Below are 20,228 nucleotides of genomic sequence, written 5' to 3'. Positions count from 1 at the left end.
ATCACAGTTACTTACCTGTAACAGATGTTATCCAGGGACAACAGGCAGATATTCTCACAACCCTCCCACCTCCCCTCATTGGCTTCTTAGCTATTATATTGAACTGATGGTTCTGTGAGCTGACATCAGGCGGTAATGCATTGGTTCAGGTGCGGTATGGGCGTTCTCGAGATTTCTAAAGAAGTCAGTGACAGTATACTTTTGCACTGTCCTTATGGGGGCTCTGTGGATGACATGGATAATATCACCCATCTTTGAGAATTCCTGCCTGCTGTCCTTGGATAACTCTTGTTACAGATAAGTAACTGTGCTATTTTGTGTGCAGTTACATGGAGTTGGATGATGTGCCTTACTTATTCAAGTTCTGCTAAAACAAACTAAAAAGAAATGGCAGTTTGCAAATGATCCTAAAATAGGTGTTTGGATTACTTTGCAGACAGCCACGGGAGACACTATTGTCACATCAAGAGCATCTGCAATGGCTGCAGCACAGCGTGCTGGAAGAGCTGATGGGATGAAGCTTGGTGCCAGCAAAGAATCCGAGAGCCTCATACTGGCTGGTATAGATATTCCAGAACCTGTCTTCTTCTGCACAATAGAGCCCCCTTCATTGGCCAGACAGCCAGGTACAGTGTGATGTCTATGATAAGACTGTCACCAGATCCAACATGGAAAAAAGATAGGAAGCAGATTGTATGAAAAAATAATACCTTTATTCAGTACACTCCCAGGATTAATGCACAATATGGCCATGTTTCACCAGAGTTGGCTGCTTCAGGGGAAAAACAACTGAAATAACAAATAAAAACATTATAACATCAAAGATCACAAAACCAATAAATATATACAGTGTGTAGTGAGGAAAGTTGGCACTCGGGATGGAGGCGCCTGGCATTGCTGCCCCATGTGTCATCCTGATATCGCTGTGCCCCTTGCTCTTCCCCACTGCCCCCAAATTACTGCATTACACCCTCTCCTCATACTACTTTCCCATCTTCACCAGCAGTGAGCAGACTGAGGCTTCCTTCTAATGCCACTTCCCAACTCCGCACACAGAAATTGACTAAATAAAAGTGACATCAAAGGAGAGATAAGGCCAGCATGAGCAGTGCATAGGACAGCCTGCTTGCTGCTGGCAAAGTGCTGTGGAGGGGGGCATGACGATGTCAGGGCAACAGGGGCGAAGAGAAGAAGGGCTAGTGCCCCCCACCAAGTCAGTGCCAGGCAGTCCCCACTCCCTTAGTGTGCCACTGCATACATAAATATAATAGCTAAGATCAAGGTTTGTGAACATGAAATAAAGAACTAATAGTCTCTCATTAAAGGAAAAATAAAAGATGGCTTTTACCCAGCTGATGAGAAACACACAACTTCCACCAATGGTGAAAAAACTGTTAAAGTATCTCTGAGTTATGAGACATACAAATCAAATTGAAACCACATATAAGCTAAAAGAACTCAGAAGCCAATTCTCTAAAGTCACCATGTATTTAATAATGGTGCAAAACCATTGTTGAATGCATGAATTTTTCTGCCCAATTATTAGTCTTGCCATGGTTTTTTCTGTGCTTTCTAGCAGCTTCCGATTTACTATGCAAATGTAGTACAGTGAGGTCATTAATATTAAAACTGTAGTTTTTTAAAAGTCTAGAACCTTTACTTTTGAATGAGCCCTCTCTATACTCATCGTAATATTAAACTGTACCAGATGATCACCGACTGTAACATCAGAAACAATTTCCATATTTGTAAGCACTAAATCCAATATGATCCGATCCTTCATGGAACAGTTTTGCTTGTAGAGAATCCAGGATCTCCCTACTTCTAGAAAGGATACCCCAATCAAGTGAAATGATGAAATTTAATGTGGACAAATGCAAAGTGAAGCACATTGGGAAGAATAACCCGAATCACAGTTACCAGATGCTTGGGTCCACCTTGGGGGTTAGCGCCCAAGAAAAGGATCTGGGTGTCATCGTAGACAATACAATGAAATCTTTCATCCAATGTGCGGTGGTGGCAAAAAAGCAAACAGGGTGCTAGGAATTATTAAAAAAGAGATGGTTAAAAAGATTAATAATGTTATAATACCTCTTTATCTCTCCATGGTGCGACCTCATCTAGAGTACTGCATTCAATTCTGTTTTCCTTATCTCAAGAAAAATATAATGGCACTAGAAAGTTTCAAAGAAGAGCGACCAAGATGATAAAGGGGATGGAACTCCTCGTATGAGGAAAAACTAAAAAGGTTAGGGCTCTTCAATCATATCCCTCTCAGCTGTCTCTTTTCCAAGCTGAAGTCTACAAAATCCTGAGTGGAGTAGAATGAGTACAAGTGGATTGATTTTTCACTCTGTCAAAAATTACAAAGACTAGGGGGACACTTAATGAAGTTACATTACATTACATTACATTAGGGATTTCTATTCCGCCATTACCTTGCGGTTCAAGGCGGCTTACAAAAGATTTATAAAACGGGGTTACAATGTAGGAATCGAAGATACATTAGAGTGGTAGTTAGGTAATTTCGAGGTAAGGATAATTACAGTTTACAGTAAATTGTGTACAGTAAAAGTTACAGGAAAATACTTTTAAAAACCAATAGAGGAAATTTTTTTTCACTTAGAGAATAGTTAAGCTCTGGAACACATTGCCAGAGGTTGTGGTAAGAGTGGATAGTGTAGCTGGTTTTGAGAAAGGTTTGGAAAATTTCCTGGAGGAAAAGTCCATAGTTTGTTATTGAGAAAGACATGGGGGAAGCCACTTCTTGCCCTGTATCAGTAGCATGGATTATTGCTATTCCTTGGGTTTTGGCCAGGTACTAGTGACCTGGATTGGCCACCGTGAGAACGGGCTACTGGGCTTGATGGACCATTGGTCTGACCTAATAAGGCCATTGATATGTTCTTATGTTATCTGGCATGTCAAAATTGCCTATTAGTAAAACTTCCCCTTTTTTTAGATATATGCTGAATGTTCACTATTAAATTTATGTCCACTTCTTCCATCTGTGAAGGAGGCTTGTATTTCACACCATTGTAAATATATTCACCATTCCCTCTTTCCAAATTGAGTGCCTCTTCCTTACCCTGTAGACCCGTCAATTGTGTTGCTTTAATATGATCTTTAACATATGACAGTACTCCCTACCCTGATTTTCCTGAACAGATTATAGCCCGGTATAACTACATCCCAGTCATGGGTTTCTGTGAACCATGTCTCCCTGGTCGCCACTACATCCAACTCATCTTCTTCCAGTGATGACACTGATGTATTCCAACCACAGAAGAAATCTCAAAATCCCAAAAAATCTTCAAAAAAGCTGAGCAAGTTCTTCAAATCTTCTAAAAGGAGCTTAGAACATCTAAATTCATTGAAATGTGGAGTATGCAGTGCCATAAAATTAATGAAAATTATAAATTTCAATGTAGTAAATAATAATAATAAAAATGTATTTATAACCCGCAATACCTTACAGTTCAGAGCGGTTTACATCAAGAGAGTCTGCCAATCACAGAGAAGTACATACATGACCAAATCCAATACATGACAAATTTCTTAAACAAATTTATCAAATAGATAAATCTTCAAAGATTTTCTAAATAAATGATATGAAAATGAGTTCAGGAGCAAATCATTTATGGTATTGCTCCAAACACCAGCCTGATAAGAGAAAGTTTTATCCAGAAATCTTGTGAAAGCATATCCCTTTAATGTTGGAAATTAAAACAAAGGGTTTCCTCACGTAGGTCGAGAGTTTGTAAACCCATACAGAATGAACATTTTAAAAAAACTCAATAAATATATATATAATGAATCAATCTAAAAACATACCTTCACAAATACGAATGGTAACCAAAACATAGTTACATAAAAACAGTCATCATAATAATAAATACAGAAATAAATAATCACATACATAATACAGTGGAATCTTGGTTTACGAGCATAATCCGTTCCAGAAGCATGCTCGTAAACCAAATTGCTCGTATATCAAAGCAAGTTTCCCCATAGGAAGTAAGGGAAACTGCTTTGATTGGTTCCACCTCCTCCCCCCCTCCACGAGGCTACTGGCGCTGCTCCATTCTCCCCCCCCTTGAGGAATCCGACGCTGTTCCAAACCCCTCCCCGTGATCCAGCTTCCCCCCCCCCGCTCGCGTTGCCCCCCCCTCCACCGCGATCCTACTTTCCCCCTCCCGAGCAGTCAATGACACCCTTTACCCGACTTGGCAGGCACCGGTGCCCGAAGATCCTCCCTCTTCTGGCGCGGCTGGGCGGTGCGTTGGAGACCTCCTTCTTCTGGGCTGGACTGGCTTTGAGCATTTGTGCATGCTCAAAGCCTTCTGGTCTCGCTCTCTCCGAGATCTCCGTCCATGAGGAGAGACTGTATTAAATCTGTGTATGAATCTTTGTTCTGTTTAATCTGTTCAAGTCACCTTCTCTCCATGTGAGATGTGGCATACTTAAAAAAAATAATAAAAAAGAGAAAAGTTCTCAAATACATGCTGTTTCTCTAAGCAGTGCTATACCAATGGTTTATCAACTGCAGTCTTTTAAATGGTACTGTTATGTTTTAAGTTGCGCTTGTTGAATGGCCTAATGATTTTCCCAATATAGAGCAGTTTGCAAGGACACATGGCCACAAACAATCACACCACCACCTCCACAATTCATGCTCTTCTCCTGTGACTGGATGAATGAATGTGTTAACTTTAATGCTTACCTTACAAACAGAATATGCACCACATTTGTGGTGACCTGCTGGTCTCCAAATCTATTCTGTGTCAAGTCTCTAAGGTTTCTTCCTTTCTTGTGAGAGAACATAATCTTTCCCTTGAAAATATTGAATGGTTTGTATAATGTGCCAATATTTTCATAGTATTTTGATTTATCTCCTGAAAGATGCATGAATGGTAATACACATTAGGTTTCCTGGCTCTTGGAAGCAGCAGATCATGTCTGTTGGTATCAGCGGCATTTTTGTAACCTTCTGAGATGGCTTTTAGTCAAAAGGATATGCTATGAAAGGTGTCTTGTCATTTCTGTAACTTGTTGTTTGAAGAAAACTTCTTTGGAACCGAGCAACTTCTTTGGGACTATACAGAAAGTGCCATTCTCAAAAGTGATATTTATGTCTAATAAAGGAATATACATTCTTTCAAATGACATCTGAAATCTGAGATTATGATCAAAGTCATTAAGAGATTCAAAAAATTCCTCTAATTCACCTAAAGTGCCATTCCAGATAAGAACATTGTCAATATATCATCTCCATAGGATGATGTTATTTTTTTTTAAATTCTTTATTCAGTTTTAACTCTTGCAACAAGTGTACAAAATTCAATCAAATAATTCGTACAAATCACTTGACATTCTAACAATTATTGTCAAATGCATATAAAAAAGACCCCTCCCCCACCCATTTCATTCATAGGATGATGTTATGATATGGTAGATTTTCAAGTGATATTGTATTCTAATTGTTTTGATATTTACTGTACACTTTTGTGAATTATAAAATGAATAAATATATATATATTTTTTTTTTTTTTTTTTTCAAAATCTGCTACTTATAAGTTAGCAACAGAAGGTGCCATAGTGACTTTGATTAGTTGGTAAAAGGTGCCATCAAAACAGAAGATGTTTCTCCTAAGAGCAATTGATGCTAATAATATCCTCCAATGCTAATGATATCCTCCAAATTTCTGGCGTAGGAGGGAATTTTAGGAATGAGGGATCTAAGGAACTTGTCCACAAAAATTGACAGATTCCAAAAGATAACCAATCGCTGCCACTGTGAGTCTGCCAGGGGGATTGGTTAATGACTTGTGGATCTTCTGTAAAACATATATAGTAGGGATAACAGAATTCTTTACTTTCAAAAAATTTGCCTCTCTTGCCATGAGGAAGCCACCATCTTCATCAGTTTTAATACGGGAGTGAATCTCTTCTCAGATTGCTTTAGTAGAATCACATGGGCTTGATAGAATGTGCTCTCTTCAAGTTGTCCGTAAATTTACATGTGTGTGTTGGGGGGAAAGATACCTTTCCAAAGCCCTGCTCAGTACATCATCAGTTAGAATATGCATCCTGCTATGCTTGGGGAACACCTGCTACATTTTATCTACAGGGCCTTACTGATTTGCTTATAGTGTGTGTGTTAGAGTGATGTTAATCTTTATAGCCTTTCACTGTCTTATTTCTAAAAGGTGAACCAGAGATGAACTGGCTTATATGGCATTTGCAATAGGAAGTAAATTAGTGAGGGGACAGATTAGATATGCTTGTGGTCTTTGTCTGCCATCATGCTTTCTATTTCTTGGTGTACAGATCTGGAGTATGCATTAAGCTGCCTTCAGCGGGAGGATCCAAGTCTAAAAGTAAAGACAGATCCAGACTCTGGACAGGTAAGAGATGGGCAACCGTCTCAGGATCTTGTGGTTGTGCATTGCAGTATGCTGTAACTTAAATACAAGATAAAACATATGGAATATGACTCAAAAATCTACTTGTGTGTTCTAGAACAGATGGCATATCACATAATTCCTTGTTTTTCCCTTGTGCAATACACAGTAAATTCCTAACTTTGACAGCCTTTGTTAGTGTCACTAGTGCATAGTTTTGGGACAGCTAATGTTCTCATCAATAATGGCCAGAAGCTTCTAGATTTGTTGGGGCAGTGATGTGTGGATGTCTTGTGATGGTCCAAAAGCACAAAAGGAACACAAGTCTCTGGAAGTCCAGGAATTGTATGTTTATTAAATTCTTCAAACTAAAACATCTTCAAAATGTGCGTCAGGTATAAATATTGTGTCTCTAATGTTCAGTGCTCACAATGTGAGCCTCTGACCTACACGGTCCGTGTTTTGGCAACAATAAGCCTTCCTCAGGGGTCCTTAAAACAAAATAAACATGGTAGGCATGAATAATAATTGAAGATGTAAATTGAGAATGGTGCTGTGCATGTAAAGGTGATGAAACTGCCAGGAAAAGTGTTGTGGCTGAGCCATGATTGTGTGATATAAAAATTTTAAATGGAAAAATGTAACTGGAAAAAATGTGGACAGAGCAATTTTAGAATTGGATACCCGAATGCAAGTGAACGTATTATTGTGTGTGTATATATATATCTTTGACTCAACTAAGGCCTGAGTGTTGATTTTTGTGAAAGCAAGTACTAGTAGCACAACCTGTGCTAAAACAAATCAATGGAAACCAATGTGGTGGTGACTGTGTATGACAGCAAATTATCCAAGAGTAAAAAACGGAACGATCTAAGTGTGTAGACACAATGTGCGCAATACCTGAATTCTAGATTGAAACTTAAATCAAAATGTAAATAAAACAAAATTAATTTTTTATTATTGTAAAATTTTATTTAACACTTGAATAAAAACATAAATGAAAACAGGACTAAAAACCATAGGTGTGAACAAAGTGTGACGTGGTGGCATAACGAATGGAAATTGAATAAATTGAGGAAGAGAGAAGATAGAAGAAGAAAGGAAAAAAGAAGAAAGAAGGAGAGAGAAAATATTGAAGAAAGGAAGAAAGAAGGAGAGAGAAAATATTGAAGAAAGGAAAAAAGGAGAGAGAAAATATAGAAGAAAGGAAAAAAGGAGAGAGAAAATATAGAAGAAAGGAAAAAAGGAGAGAGAAAATATAGAAGAAAGGAAAAAAGGAGAGAGAAAATATAGAAGAAAGGAAAAAAGGAGGTAGAAAATATAAAAGAAAGGAAGAAAGAAGGAGAGAGAAAATATAGAAGAAAGGAAAAAAGAAGAACAAAAGAACCTAAAATGAAAGTGAGTAATGTGATGAGTCAGAGGGGAAGGTCACTGTGGCTCTTGGTTTGCAAGGGAATGTTGCTGAGGGATTCACTTTCAAACAAGACTTTTCTTCCAGCTCTCAGAAAGGACAGGGGAAATTGGACTACTTTAGCAACCCCCCAACCCAGCAGCGGGAGAGATACCCATTCCCTCCCACTGCCACACAACACCCCCCCTGTCTCCAACCCCTCTACCCCTTACCTTGAATTAGTTGGCTAACCGAAGGGATGCCTACTCCCTCCGGCCAGCTGGCCCATCTCTTCAGAATGTATGTGTTGAGGGATGTTGTGTGGTAGAGAATGACACGGTGGCTGTTACCTGTGACTAGCCACGGGTATTCCGCCAAAACGTTGGGGGGGGGGGTGAAGTAAAGGCTGCTTTGTTTACCTCATTGGAATAACTACGAGAAGGCATTGTATCTTCCAAAACAGACAATATTCGTTTATTGTTAGTATAAAAACTTACAGTATTACAGCAGCAGAGACATATCAGAAAAATGTATTGTCAGTTTAGAATATGCAATGGAGAGAAGAACTTGCACCCATATGCTTAGCAGGGGGCTAGCAGATCCCTGTAGCATAAGTAAGTGGATCTCTCTCTGGCTTTACCTAAAATGCACGTGTTTTTTATACAGAGCAATTCTTCCTTTGTTCCAAAAAGTTCATCCCCGAATTCTGGTTATGTAATCCCCTATTGGTACATAAAATAATGTATACCTAACTCCTCCTCTCAGTCCACGCCTCTCTCACTCCCTCCCATGAGAAGGTCCCGGGCAGTCCAGAAACAGAGGGCACTTCATGAACTTCTTCCTTATCACCTTGCTGAGGCTGATTTGTTTGTTCTACAACACTGTATGTCTTCAGGATGTTTCCTTGTAGACAGTCTTATGCAGAAAACTGAAACAAAGATGCAAGGGTGACATTCCAGCATCCTGGCCATGCCTGGATCCCATGGCTTGCTTCAGAGACAGGCACCAGGCCCCCACAACCCTACTCCGCCTTCATCCTTCAGGGGTTGTTACTTGTTATGGGTGTTTTATGGCTTCTCAGGGTGCCTTGCATATGTCATACGGCACTGATAACAGCTTAGTACAATTGAACAATGGCCGCCGAACCTTGGAGAAGTATCCTCCTTAGGAAGACAAGAACTAGGCCAGCAGGAGTAGCATTTCAAAAGGATACATGCGTTCATAGATTAGCAAAGTACAAGCTGTTCCATCTGGTTAGCTTGTAAAGAAAGGCTGCTTTAGACTGTGAGAAAATATGTGTTAAAATGGCTGTAGTGTCCAACATACACAAGGTAGTCCTCCACCAGGTAGTTCAGTATGTCCAGGTTATCCAACTCAGGGGGAAAAAATTCTCACTGTGGGTACAGGGACAAGCCAATCCACCACCCCGTGGAGCGGTGAATGGTCTTGTCACCAATCGTGTGCGGCCCCCTCACTCCTTACTGCCTACCGGCCGCATCTATCTCCCTCCCTCCCCCTTACCTTCGTGGCGTGTTAGTGCCTGCCTGAAGCCATGCCTGCCGGAGCCTGCCTGAAGTCATGTGCATCTGCAGGCGGAAGCTTCTACTCTGACGCATGTGGCTGCCGGAAAGATCTCCTCTGACGCAACTTCCGGTTTCCGGTTGATTCAGAGGAGACCTTTCCGACAGCCACAAGTGACTTCAAGACTCCGGCTGCTCCTAGAAAGAAAATTTAGAAATTTCCCGCCACGAAGGGAAGGGAGGAAGAAGGGAGGGAGAGGGAGATGCCCAGATGAATGGAGTAAGAAGGGAGGGAGCGCGATTGATGACCACGTGCGTTTTCCCTCCCTTAACTGCGGAGATAAGGCCATTCACCGCTCCACAGGTGGTGAATGGCCTTGTCCCTGTAGCCGCGGTAAACACTGTTTTTCCCCCCCACCGTTTCGGCGAGTAACAACCACCGTGTCATTCTCTAGTGGGTATCTCTCCCGCTGCAGGTGGGAGTTGTTTGCAGCAGGTGAGAATGGGCATCTCTCCTGCTGGGGATGGGGTAGCTTGGTGGTGGGAGCGAGTGGGCATCTCTCCCACTGCGAGGGGGGGGTTGTTTGCGGCGGGAGAGAATGGGCATCTCTCCTGATGCCAGGGTTTTAAACAGTGCTGTCACTGTACTGGCATTCCTGAACCAGTCACTCAGTGATTTTAAAGAATCCACCAGCGTGCTCATTTTAATGTTGAAGAGCCTGTTTGCATGGCAATGTTGGAGACTGCTAGAAAGCTCACTAAAGACAGAGATGAGCCATTTTGATAATCTTTTTTTTTATATATTATTTTTTATTTTCAAATTTTACATAAAGTGTACAACATGTTAAAATACAATTGATGAATATACAATAACACTTTTATATCTAATACATTATGTTCTAAATATATTTTTATCCCCTCTCCCTCCCCCACCCTTCTATTACTTTTCATTTATACATTGCATATTGTATATGATATTATAACATATTATGTAGAATTTATTTTCATTACCCCCCCCTCTATGTGTGTCATAAAAAAGATATTGAAAAGAAGAAGAAAAATCCTACTATTTATTCATTACAATATTTTGTCAATGGCCCCCATATTTTTATAAATTTAGTATATGTCCCTCTTTGTATTGCTATTGTTCTTTCCATTTTAAATATATGACATATTGTATTCCACCAAAATGTATAATTTAGGTTGTTATAATTCTTCCAGTTGTTGGTTATATGCTGAATGGCAACCCCTGTCATAATTAATAAAAGCTTGTTATTTTCTGGTGAAATTTGACTTTTTTTTCTCATCATCATTCCAAATAATATTGTATCATATGATATTGCAATATGATTTTCCATCAATTTATTAATTTGTGGCCAAATTGAATTCCAAAAAGTTTTAATATAGGGACAATAATACAATAAATGATCTAATGTCCCTGGTTCTAGATTACAGTGCCAGCATTTATTAGACTTAGAACTGTCTAATTTTTGTAAACGTGTAGGGGTCCAAAAAGCTCTATGTAATAAAAAGAACCAAGTTTGTCTCATAGATGCTGACATTGTACATCCCATTCTCCAAGACCAAATTAGTGGCCATTGAGATGCATTAATCTGATGTCCAATCTCAATGCTCCAAATATCTCTTAGAACATTTTTTGGTTTTTTGTTTAAATATCCAGATATTAATTTATACCACAATGCGGCTTGATGTCCTAGGAAGTCTGCTTGAAAACATAAGAACTTTAAACTATATTGATTATTTAATGTTTTCCATTCAGGGAACCCAACCTGAATGGCCTGCTTCAATTGCAACCATTTAAAACTTTGTGTTTTATTAAGACCAAATCTATGTTGCAATTGTGAAAAGTCCAGCAGTTTACCTTCTGAAATAATGTCGTCTAAAGATCTAATGCCTGCAATAATCCAGTTCTTCCAAAGGATTTGAGCTCCGCCAATTTTGATCTTGGAGTTTATCCATAAAGATTGATTAGTTGATTTGTTTATTGGGATAGGTGTTAATTTACTTATAAATCTCAACGTTTTCCAAGTATCCGTTAAAATTTTATTTTCTCTGTATCTTCTAGGCATGTTAATACTTGGAAGGTGAACTAAATTTAGGGGAAACATAAGGCGCCATTCCAAATATAACCAATCTGGTGCATTATCTATAAGTTTTGGGAGGATCCAATACATACCCTGACGTAGAATATAGGCTTGATGGTACCTATAGAAATTTGGAAAATTTACCCCTCCCTCCTTAATTGATTTTTGCAAAGTTACTAAAGCTATTCTAGGTGTTTTACCAAGCCAAAGAAATTTTGTTAAAATGCTATTAAGCTTTTTATAAAAGGACCCCTGAAAATATATAGGTATCATACTCATTTGGTAGCAAACTACCGGTAACATCATCATTTTAATAGTTTGAACTCTTCCCCACCAAGAAATATGTAATGGGTTCCATTGCTCACATAACTCCATAACTTTTTTTAATACATATTTTTCATTCTCTTTTACAGTATCTTCAATTGTATTTTTAACTTGAATACCAAGATATTTAAATCCTTCTTCTTTCCATATAAATGGAAAAGTGTCAAATAATCCTTTTACACAATGAATATTTAAAGGTATAATTTCAGATTTATTCCAATTAATTTTATAACCTGAAAATTTACCAAACTTATCAATTAATTCCAGTAAAGAAGATAAGGTAGACTCTGGATTTCTCAAATAAAGTAAAATATCGTCAGCATAAGCCGAAATTTTATATTCCATATCTGAATATGGAATACCTTGTATCTCCCTCGTTTGCTGTATTGCTAACAATAAGGGTTCTAATACAACATCAAATAACAAAGGAGATAAAGGACAACCTTGTCTAACTCCCCTCTGCAATTTAAAACCATCAGATATCTTATTATTAATATTTAGTCTTGCAATCGGGAAGCTATACAATGTTTTTACCATTTGTATAAATCTAGAACCTATACCAAACCATTCTAAAGCCTGATACATAAAATTCCATTCTACCCTATCAAATGCTTTTTCAGCATCTAATGAAACTGTAAAAGCCGGTTCATCCATTTTTTTTGATAAGTTTAACATGTGAAACAATAATCTAGAGTTATTAGAGGAATGTCTTTTAGCAACGAAACCCGTTTGATGCATATCTATAATATGTGGGAGAGCTTTGGTTAATCTCAAAGCCAAAATTTTCGCCAAAAGTTTATTATCAACATTTATCAAAGATATAGGCCTGTAGTTTGAAACCAAAGTAGGATCTTTATTTGGCTTGGGCAAAACAATTATTATTGATTCAGCCATAGTACCTTTAATATTCCCTTTTATAAGTTGTGTCTGATATAAATTTAGTAAATGTGGGGAAAGGATATTTTGAAATGTTTTATAAAATTCTACTGTATAACCATCACCACCTGGAGCGGATCCAACTCTAAGAGATCTCAATGCTGTTTCTAATTCTTTTAATGATATAGGTTCATCTAAACTCCGTTTTATATGATCAGGAACCTTAGGTCCATTAATTAAATCTAAAAAATTTTTTCCATCTTTTTGTCTCTCCAAATAAGGCTCGGAAGAATACAGGTCCTTATAAAATTTTAAAAATTGTTTTAATATTATATTTGTTTGATTTGTTATTATACCATTATCATCTTTTATTCCATTGATATTAGTTCTTCTTTTTTTTGCTTTAAGATAATTTGCCAATAATCTCCCCGCCTTATTAGAATTTCCATAATACATTGTTTGCTTGGAAAACAAATCTCTTCTTATCATTTTTGAAGTTAATTCATTATATTTACCTTTTGCTTTCAAAAGAGCTTGCAAAACTTCATATTCCCATTTACTTACCAATTTAGCTTCTAATATTTTTATTTCTTTTTCTAATTCTATATATTGTATTTTAATCTGTTTCCTAATAAAAGCTGAATATGATATAATATTACCCCTCATAGTTGCTTTAAATGCATCCCATACATTCTCTATAGATGTATCCTCCACTAAATTTATTTGAAAGAAATCGTTAATTTGTGTTTTAAAATTTTCCAAAAATTTGTCATCCACAAGCAATGCATTATCAAATCTCCAAAGAGGTCTACCATTCTCTAATTGATCTAATTGTAATTCTATCCATACTCCCGCATGATCCGAAATAATAATAGGATCTATGGAAGCTTTAATCACCTGTTGCACTTTATTTGTTGAAACAAAAATATAATCTATTCTTGAAAATGATTTATGAACTTGTGAACAGAATGAAAATTCCTGATCATTAAAATGAAGAATACGCCATATATCTTTCAAATCACATGATTGAACCAAATTATCTAAACCTAAAGATTTTATACTTTTACCTGGTTTTTTATCCAATAATGGATCCATTACAGCATTAAAATCTCCAGCCACCACTAAATTAGAAGCAGCCAGTGGTAATAACATGTTCTGTAATTTTTTAAAAAATTCTGATTGATTCGAATTAGGGGCATATATATTAAACAACGTCAGGGCATCATTTCCCATACCTATATCAATATGTATCCATCTTCCATGTGGATCTGAATTTTTTACCTTAATCTTGGCCATACATTTTTTATTTATAAGAATTGCTACCCCTGCTTTTTTACCCTCTGCTGGAGCAAAAAAACATTCTTTTACCCACCCACCCGATAGTTTCTGTGATTCCTTTATACTAAGATGGGTCTCCTGCAGACAGTAAATATCCGCATTTTGCTTTTTTAAAAATGTTAATACTTTTTTCCTTTTGATTACATGATTCAGGCCATTGACATTAAAAGAATATATCTTAAAAGACATTATAGATTTTAATACTTTTCATTATAATCTTTTTCCCCTCTTCTTTCATATTTAGAATCCAAAAAATGTTTTTCATGACACACATATTTACCCCTAAAGTATCTAATCCCTTGTTTATTTTTCCCTTAATCATTCTAGTAAATACTCTCCTTTTCTTTCCCTTTCCCACCCAATACAATGGCTGCTTAAGGATACACATTGGAACTGTAATCCGAACATTCTTCTCTCCCCTAGGCAATCAATATTCAATCAAATTTCCCTTCTATCTATCTATATTAACCTTTAATATCTTTATTCATTTTTTCATAACATTTCATTAATGTATCATCCATTTAACAGTTTTTAATTTATATTTCCTTAGTATTATTGTTTACATCATAAAATTTTATCTTAAACATATATTTAGTATGTTATTAATGTTTTTCCTATATCTTGCTCTTTCTTTCTTATAAATTTTTATTATCTTTTCTTTATATCATTTTTCTTTCTTCAAATATTTCAATATTTCATACTTTTATAATTTTTCATAAAGTCATCAAAACCCATCTTAATGTTTTATGTTAAAATATCATAGGTTCTGGTTTAGAAAGAAAAGCTTTTAGTTTTTCTGGATCCTCGAAATACAAGGATTTTTCTCCAGATGATACTCTCATTTTTGCCGGATAATATAGACCGTATTTAAAACCTTTTTCTTTTAGTTGAGGTCTCATGTCTAATAGTCTCTTTCTTTTATTTGCTGTGTTTTTTGCAAAGTCCGGCAAAAACCATATTCTGGATCCTTTATAATTTAAATTTTTGTCTTTCTTTGCTGCATTTAATATTTCTAATGCTTGTTGGTATCTAAGCATTTTGAAAATTATTGGTCTTGGCCTGCCTTTATTTTCTACATTTTTGACTGGGATCCTATGCGCCCTTTCTATTTCTAGTGGTTGTTTCAAGTCCAGTTGTAATATTTTTGGAATTAAGTTTTCTAGAAAAAGTATAGCATTTTTTCCTTCTAAATTCTCTTGTATTCCAAAAAGTTTAATGTTTTTCCTTCTTCCTCGATTCTCATAGTCTTCCAGTTGATCTTTCAATTTATTCAATTCCAGATTATCATTTTTGCATCTGTTTGCTTCACCTTCCATGACCTCCATTCTAGACTCCAATTCAGTTGTTCTTTTGTTATTACTTTCCATTTGTCTGTGAATGTTTAATATTTCTTCCTTCATTTCAGACATATTGGTTACAGTTTCCTTAAGCATTTGTTTAATTTGTCTTAGTTCTTCCATAACTTCTGCTTTACTCAATATGTCAGGTTCTTCAGCAGGAAGTGGTATCTTGCTTGGTGTTATTTGATCCTGTTTTTGTCTTTTTGCTGACATTCCAGCCTCATTTTTGTTTTGTCTGATGCTTGCCATGTTGTTATTTTCCTTTTTCTTAGGTTTTATTTCTTTATTGTTGTTAGTATACACAAAGTTCTTTTTTCAATCCCAGTTTCCAGTATTCAATAAGATTTTTTTTTTTTTTTTTTTTCCCACAACAGTGTATATTACTTTGCCTTCGATGCTTTGCTTTGTGGAATTTTTGAATCCTTTCCTTCAGGTTTCCATTTTAATTTTGTTGGAGAGTAGTTTCAATTGGTATTATTTTCACCAATTTTTTCACACTATATTATAAAAGAAATCAGCTCCTTACCCTCAGGATTTCTCATCAAAATCTACAGAGGAGGGCTTTTTCAATCTTTCCTAATTTTAGATTGATAGGCACTATTCTTCTCACCAGAATCAGTTTTTAATTTGAGGATATTTTATCCTCTCCTTTTTTTCTTTGACAGGCAGCAGTTCTTTATCAAAGTCAGTAAGAACTTTAGTTGACTTATGTATTTTTCAATAAACTGCCTTCATTCTTTTCAGTTTCTTGTTTTCATATCTCACATAAAAAAAATTGGCTTCAGTTGATCTCCCAGGGCTCTGACTGGCTGTAAAGGGCTACCTCAAACCGCCACAGCTCAGGAATTTAACTGACAACAGGCTTCACATTAGAATCAGTCTTTCTTTTACTTTTTTTAGTCAGTTTAAATTTTTAACAGCCCTTCTCAATAATATGCCGATTCAACTTTCTCTATTTAATTATCTGTCTTCACAAAGAGAAACCGGCAAAGAATAAAACTGATCTCCTCCTTTCTCCACTCCTATGGCTCCGAATCAGCACCGGCAGGAGAAATCAAACCGCCACATAAATCAACTTATAGCAGCCAACACAACAAGATCGGTTTTTTTTTTTTTTCTGTTAGTCAGTTTTCAGCACTCCATCGCTCCAGCAAACCTCTTCCTCAATCTCATGCTGTTTCAGTAAAGAGAAATTTCGCCGATTCTTTGCCCTCAGGGTTTCTGTTCAGCGCGGGGAAGAGAGGTCTGCTTCAAACCGCCACAGCTCTATCCCTTTTTAATTTCTTTCTCTACCAGTCTCTCATTTTCAATGCCCAATTTTTAAACTTTTCCTTCGTTGGCCAATTCAAATTTTTATCATCCTTCACTCACTGCTTCGCCGTTTTAGCACAGATAAAAGCCGGTAAAAGATTCAATTACCTTCCCCTCAGCTTTTTTTGATAACGGCGATATTGATGTCGGCACTCTGTTATTCTCACAGACTTCGACTTTAGGCTTAAGAGGGTAACTTCAACTTCAGTAATAAATATTTTTTTTTTGAAATCTTCAAGAAAGGAATAATATTTTTTATCTTCCGTTGCCTAGATGAAGAGGAGCTTTGCGATTACACGTCCATTCGTGTTCGCGTTAAGCCACGCCCCTCGCCATTTTGATAATCTAAGGAACTGATTATTTATGTTTATTTGTTTTTTATGTTGTTTTAAAACTTATGTATGTAAGATTTTGTAAACCGTTTAGGTTTTAGATGATATAGAAAATTTTAAAATAAATAAATAAATAAAATGTGTGCTGGCTAAACCATCTGAAACTAGTTTAGCGACCGCATTTTAAGTTTTGAGAATCTGGTCCTGAGTAAGTTCCTATTTGCTAAATAGAAACAGAGAAATTGGCTGTAGATATAGCCTATTCAGGTTCATTTTGCAAAGCAAAGATAACCTTGCTAGCTTTATAACTACAATATATGAACCCATTAGGTCCAGTCCCATTAGGAAGGATTAGAGTTAACTGGGGCAGTGTTACCCTCTGCCTTCAGGCAGTATAGCCTTCCTTGCATTAGAATGGTTGCTCATGGGCAATAGTTTGTATTTTAAATCATGTACCGTATTTTTCGCTCCATAAGATGCACATTTTCCCCAAAAAAGTGGGTGGAAATAAGGGTGCGTCTTATGAAGCAATTATATCCCCCCCCCCCCAGGTGGTACCTTTAAATTGGACGGCTGCCTGCTGATTGCCGGTGTGTTGGGGCTGGCAGCCCACTGGCGCGTTGCTGCATGGCGTGTGCCATTTCCTGAATGGCTGTTGTCAATGCGGCGAGAACTGGTGGCAGCTGTTTGGGGGGTGGCACACGCCTACGCAACAGTGCGCTTGTGCGCTGCTGGCCCTGACATGCCAGTGGTCGTTGAGTTCTGAAAGTGTCGCGGGCCGGCTGGCCCTGAAGTTCCGATGGTCGGTGAGTTTGGGAGGTGTTGCGAGCTGGCTGGCCCTGAAGTTCCGATGGTCGGCAAGTTTGGGAGATGTTGCGAGCTGGCTGGCCCTGAAGTTCCGATGGTCGGCGAGTTTGGGAGATGTTGTGGGACGGGACATTGATGCGCTTGTGCGCCGCTGGCCTCCTTTCCATGTCGGCATGTAATGACAACAGAAAGTGAGGAGAGTGTCACCCACATTTCCTTTCTTATTTTGAAAGATACAGACAGTGAGCTCTTTAAATCAGAGTGGGGGTTTATGTCTCTGTGATCTTCCCTCTTTTGATTCAGAAAAACTAAAAGACTAATCTGCAATACAGTTGAGTGATTTGTTGACCTTTATTCCTGGTTTCTACAAATTGAGATGAGTAGCAAAGGGGACTGGAGAACTGAACTTCATAGGCCGAACAGAGGCCTTTCTCCCTCGCCACTAGCACATTTTGGAATAGCCACCAGCTGTGTGATGATACTGTGGCACAATGTGGACTCAGGAGGAGTTATGGCTGTGAACCTGAAACACTACATTCTGGAGGAAGTGGTGGCTGGATGGCTGTCAAATAACAGTTGTTTTTTTTTTTAAAGTGCTTTGAAGTTTTTAACTTTTAAATAAAAGGGTAACGGTGATGCTTTTACTGGCTCCAGAGGTTACTGCTGCTGGTTGCAACCTCTGGAAATTGTATACCTTACCTGGCCTGACTTCCCTTCTGCTAATAGGGCTGGCGCACAGTAGAAGTGTTTGGCTGCAGGGCCCTGTGCAAGATACTGGAAGATATGTATTTTAAATAGATTCAGTTAGCAAAATGATATAGAGGGGAGGGAGGACAGGGTGCAGAGCCTGGTAGGGAGTGAGGGGGTTGGGTACATATTAGTATACAATTTGGTTCAGAATGTTTTTTTCCTTATTTTTCTACTCTAAATCTAGGGTGCGTCTTACGATCAGGTGCATCTTATGGAGCGAAAAATACGGTAAGTGGGATGAGCAGCTTGAAGGTGCTGTTGGTCTGTAGTACAACACGCTGCAGTATTTCATCACAGAAATAGCAATGCAAAAGTCCTGTTCCAATTCCAGCATTCATAATTGTGTGTGTTTTTTCTCACTGCACAAAACATAATTATAACATTTTTTTCTGTTGCTTCTAAAATAATTTCATTCTTTCTGTTTTCACTAGACTATCCTATGTGGCATGGGTGAATTGCACATTGAGATTGTGCATGACCGCATCAAACGCGAGTATAAGCTTGAGACATATCTAGGGCCCCTTCAGATAGCTTACAGAGAGACCATCATAAGCTCAGCCAGTGCTGCAGGTAAAACAATTTTCTAAGCACTAGGATTACAATTCACCCCTTAACTATCTTTATAGATATTTTATTATAAGCCCTATCCACCGTGTAGGGGGATAATTCTATATCTCTGTGCTGTGGGATTCTGACGGGGACTCTATTGCCCTTCCCTTTTTAATCTCTGTTATCATTGTAGTAAACAGCATTCCAAAGCTCAGCTGTCTCTCCCTGAAGTTCAGCACATGCAGCCTGTTTCCCTGACTGACTGAGGAAACAGCACAGTAGGGTCCAAAAGCTGGGTGGAGCATTGGAATCTTCAAAGGAGAGAAAACCCAGCCTGTCCCCTTGGGAGGAGGATCCTTAGACATTCTGCCCTGGAGTTTCAGTTTTTCATCCTGATTCCTCAGGGAGTGAGACAGATTCCTTTTTAACATCACTTCCTTAGGCAGAGGAGAGAATGGACTTGGGAGCCATTGGAACAGCTGGCTTTGGAGCCCACTGTGAGTGCTACTGAAGAAATGGACATCTCCTTAAAAGGGCCCTGAGGTTTTTTTCTCAAACAGGGGTTTGGGTTGTGTTTTGCTTTGGAAAGCTGAAAGTTTCTACGGCTGACTATCACTTGGGGACAGATTTCATGCCTAATGTTTGGAGCTGAGACAGATTTTGCAGGTGGATGGGGGCAGGGTGTATTATGTTTTATGGGACCCCATACTGCAATGACATACAGTACGACAGTACAAAATACTCGGATTTGTGAAAAATCAATAATGTAATAAGACACACTTTCACAAGAAAAACAAATAATGTCATGTAAAGAATGTAGGCAGTGCTGCTTTAGTTCCAGGGAGAAAGTTCAGACTGAACTGGAGGAAAAGCCTCAGACAAAAGCCCTCCCACCACCACAATGGTGGATAGAGGTGGTAGGGTGGTAACCTCACTGGCAAAAACCTCCGTTATACTCCCAACGTAAAAAACTATAAGCAGGGCTGTCTATGCTTGATAGAAGAAAAAACTTTCCACTTATCTCAATTGATCGGTACACCGACGATGGCCAGCGTTTCACTAACTTGCTCCCTCAGGGTGTATCAAAAGTCCGATCAAAACTAGAACCAGAAAAGAAAATTACATCAGTAACTGGACTTAAAGCATGACTTCAAGACTATCTTCAGAAGCCACAATGACATA

At 38.0% G+C, this 20,228-nt stretch overlaps 1 protein-coding gene across 6 annotated transcripts in view; it reads left to right on the top strand.

The window, feature by feature from the left end:
• The window catches only part of GFM2 (GTP dependent ribosome recycling factor mitochondrial 2), a 201,894-nt gene that overhangs the window by 118,857 nt on the left and 62,809 nt on the right, over window positions 1-20,228 (top strand). For 4 of the 6 annotated variants that reach the window (XM_033929287.1, XM_033929285.1, XM_033929286.1 and 1 more), the window contains 3 exons: window positions 437-626; window positions 6,331-6,407; window positions 18,929-19,067. In XM_033929287.1, the coding sequence (XP_033785178.1) occupies window positions 437-626; window positions 6,331-6,407; window positions 18,929-19,067 (406 nt within the window). The remainder of the gene's footprint in view (window positions 1-436; window positions 627-6,330; window positions 6,408-18,928; window positions 19,068-20,228) is intronic. The other 2 variants (XM_033929289.1, XM_033929290.1) reach the window with 1 other exon arrangement.

This window comes from Geotrypetes seraphini, chromosome 1, assembly GCF_902459505.1.
Source record: "Geotrypetes seraphini chromosome 1, aGeoSer1.1, whole genome shotgun sequence".
Classification (NCBI taxonomy): domain Eukaryota; kingdom Metazoa; phylum Chordata; class Amphibia; order Gymnophiona; family Dermophiidae; genus Geotrypetes; species Geotrypetes seraphini.
Note: the sequence above shows the minus strand (reverse complement) of the source record. Positions and strands in the feature narration are given on the sequence as shown.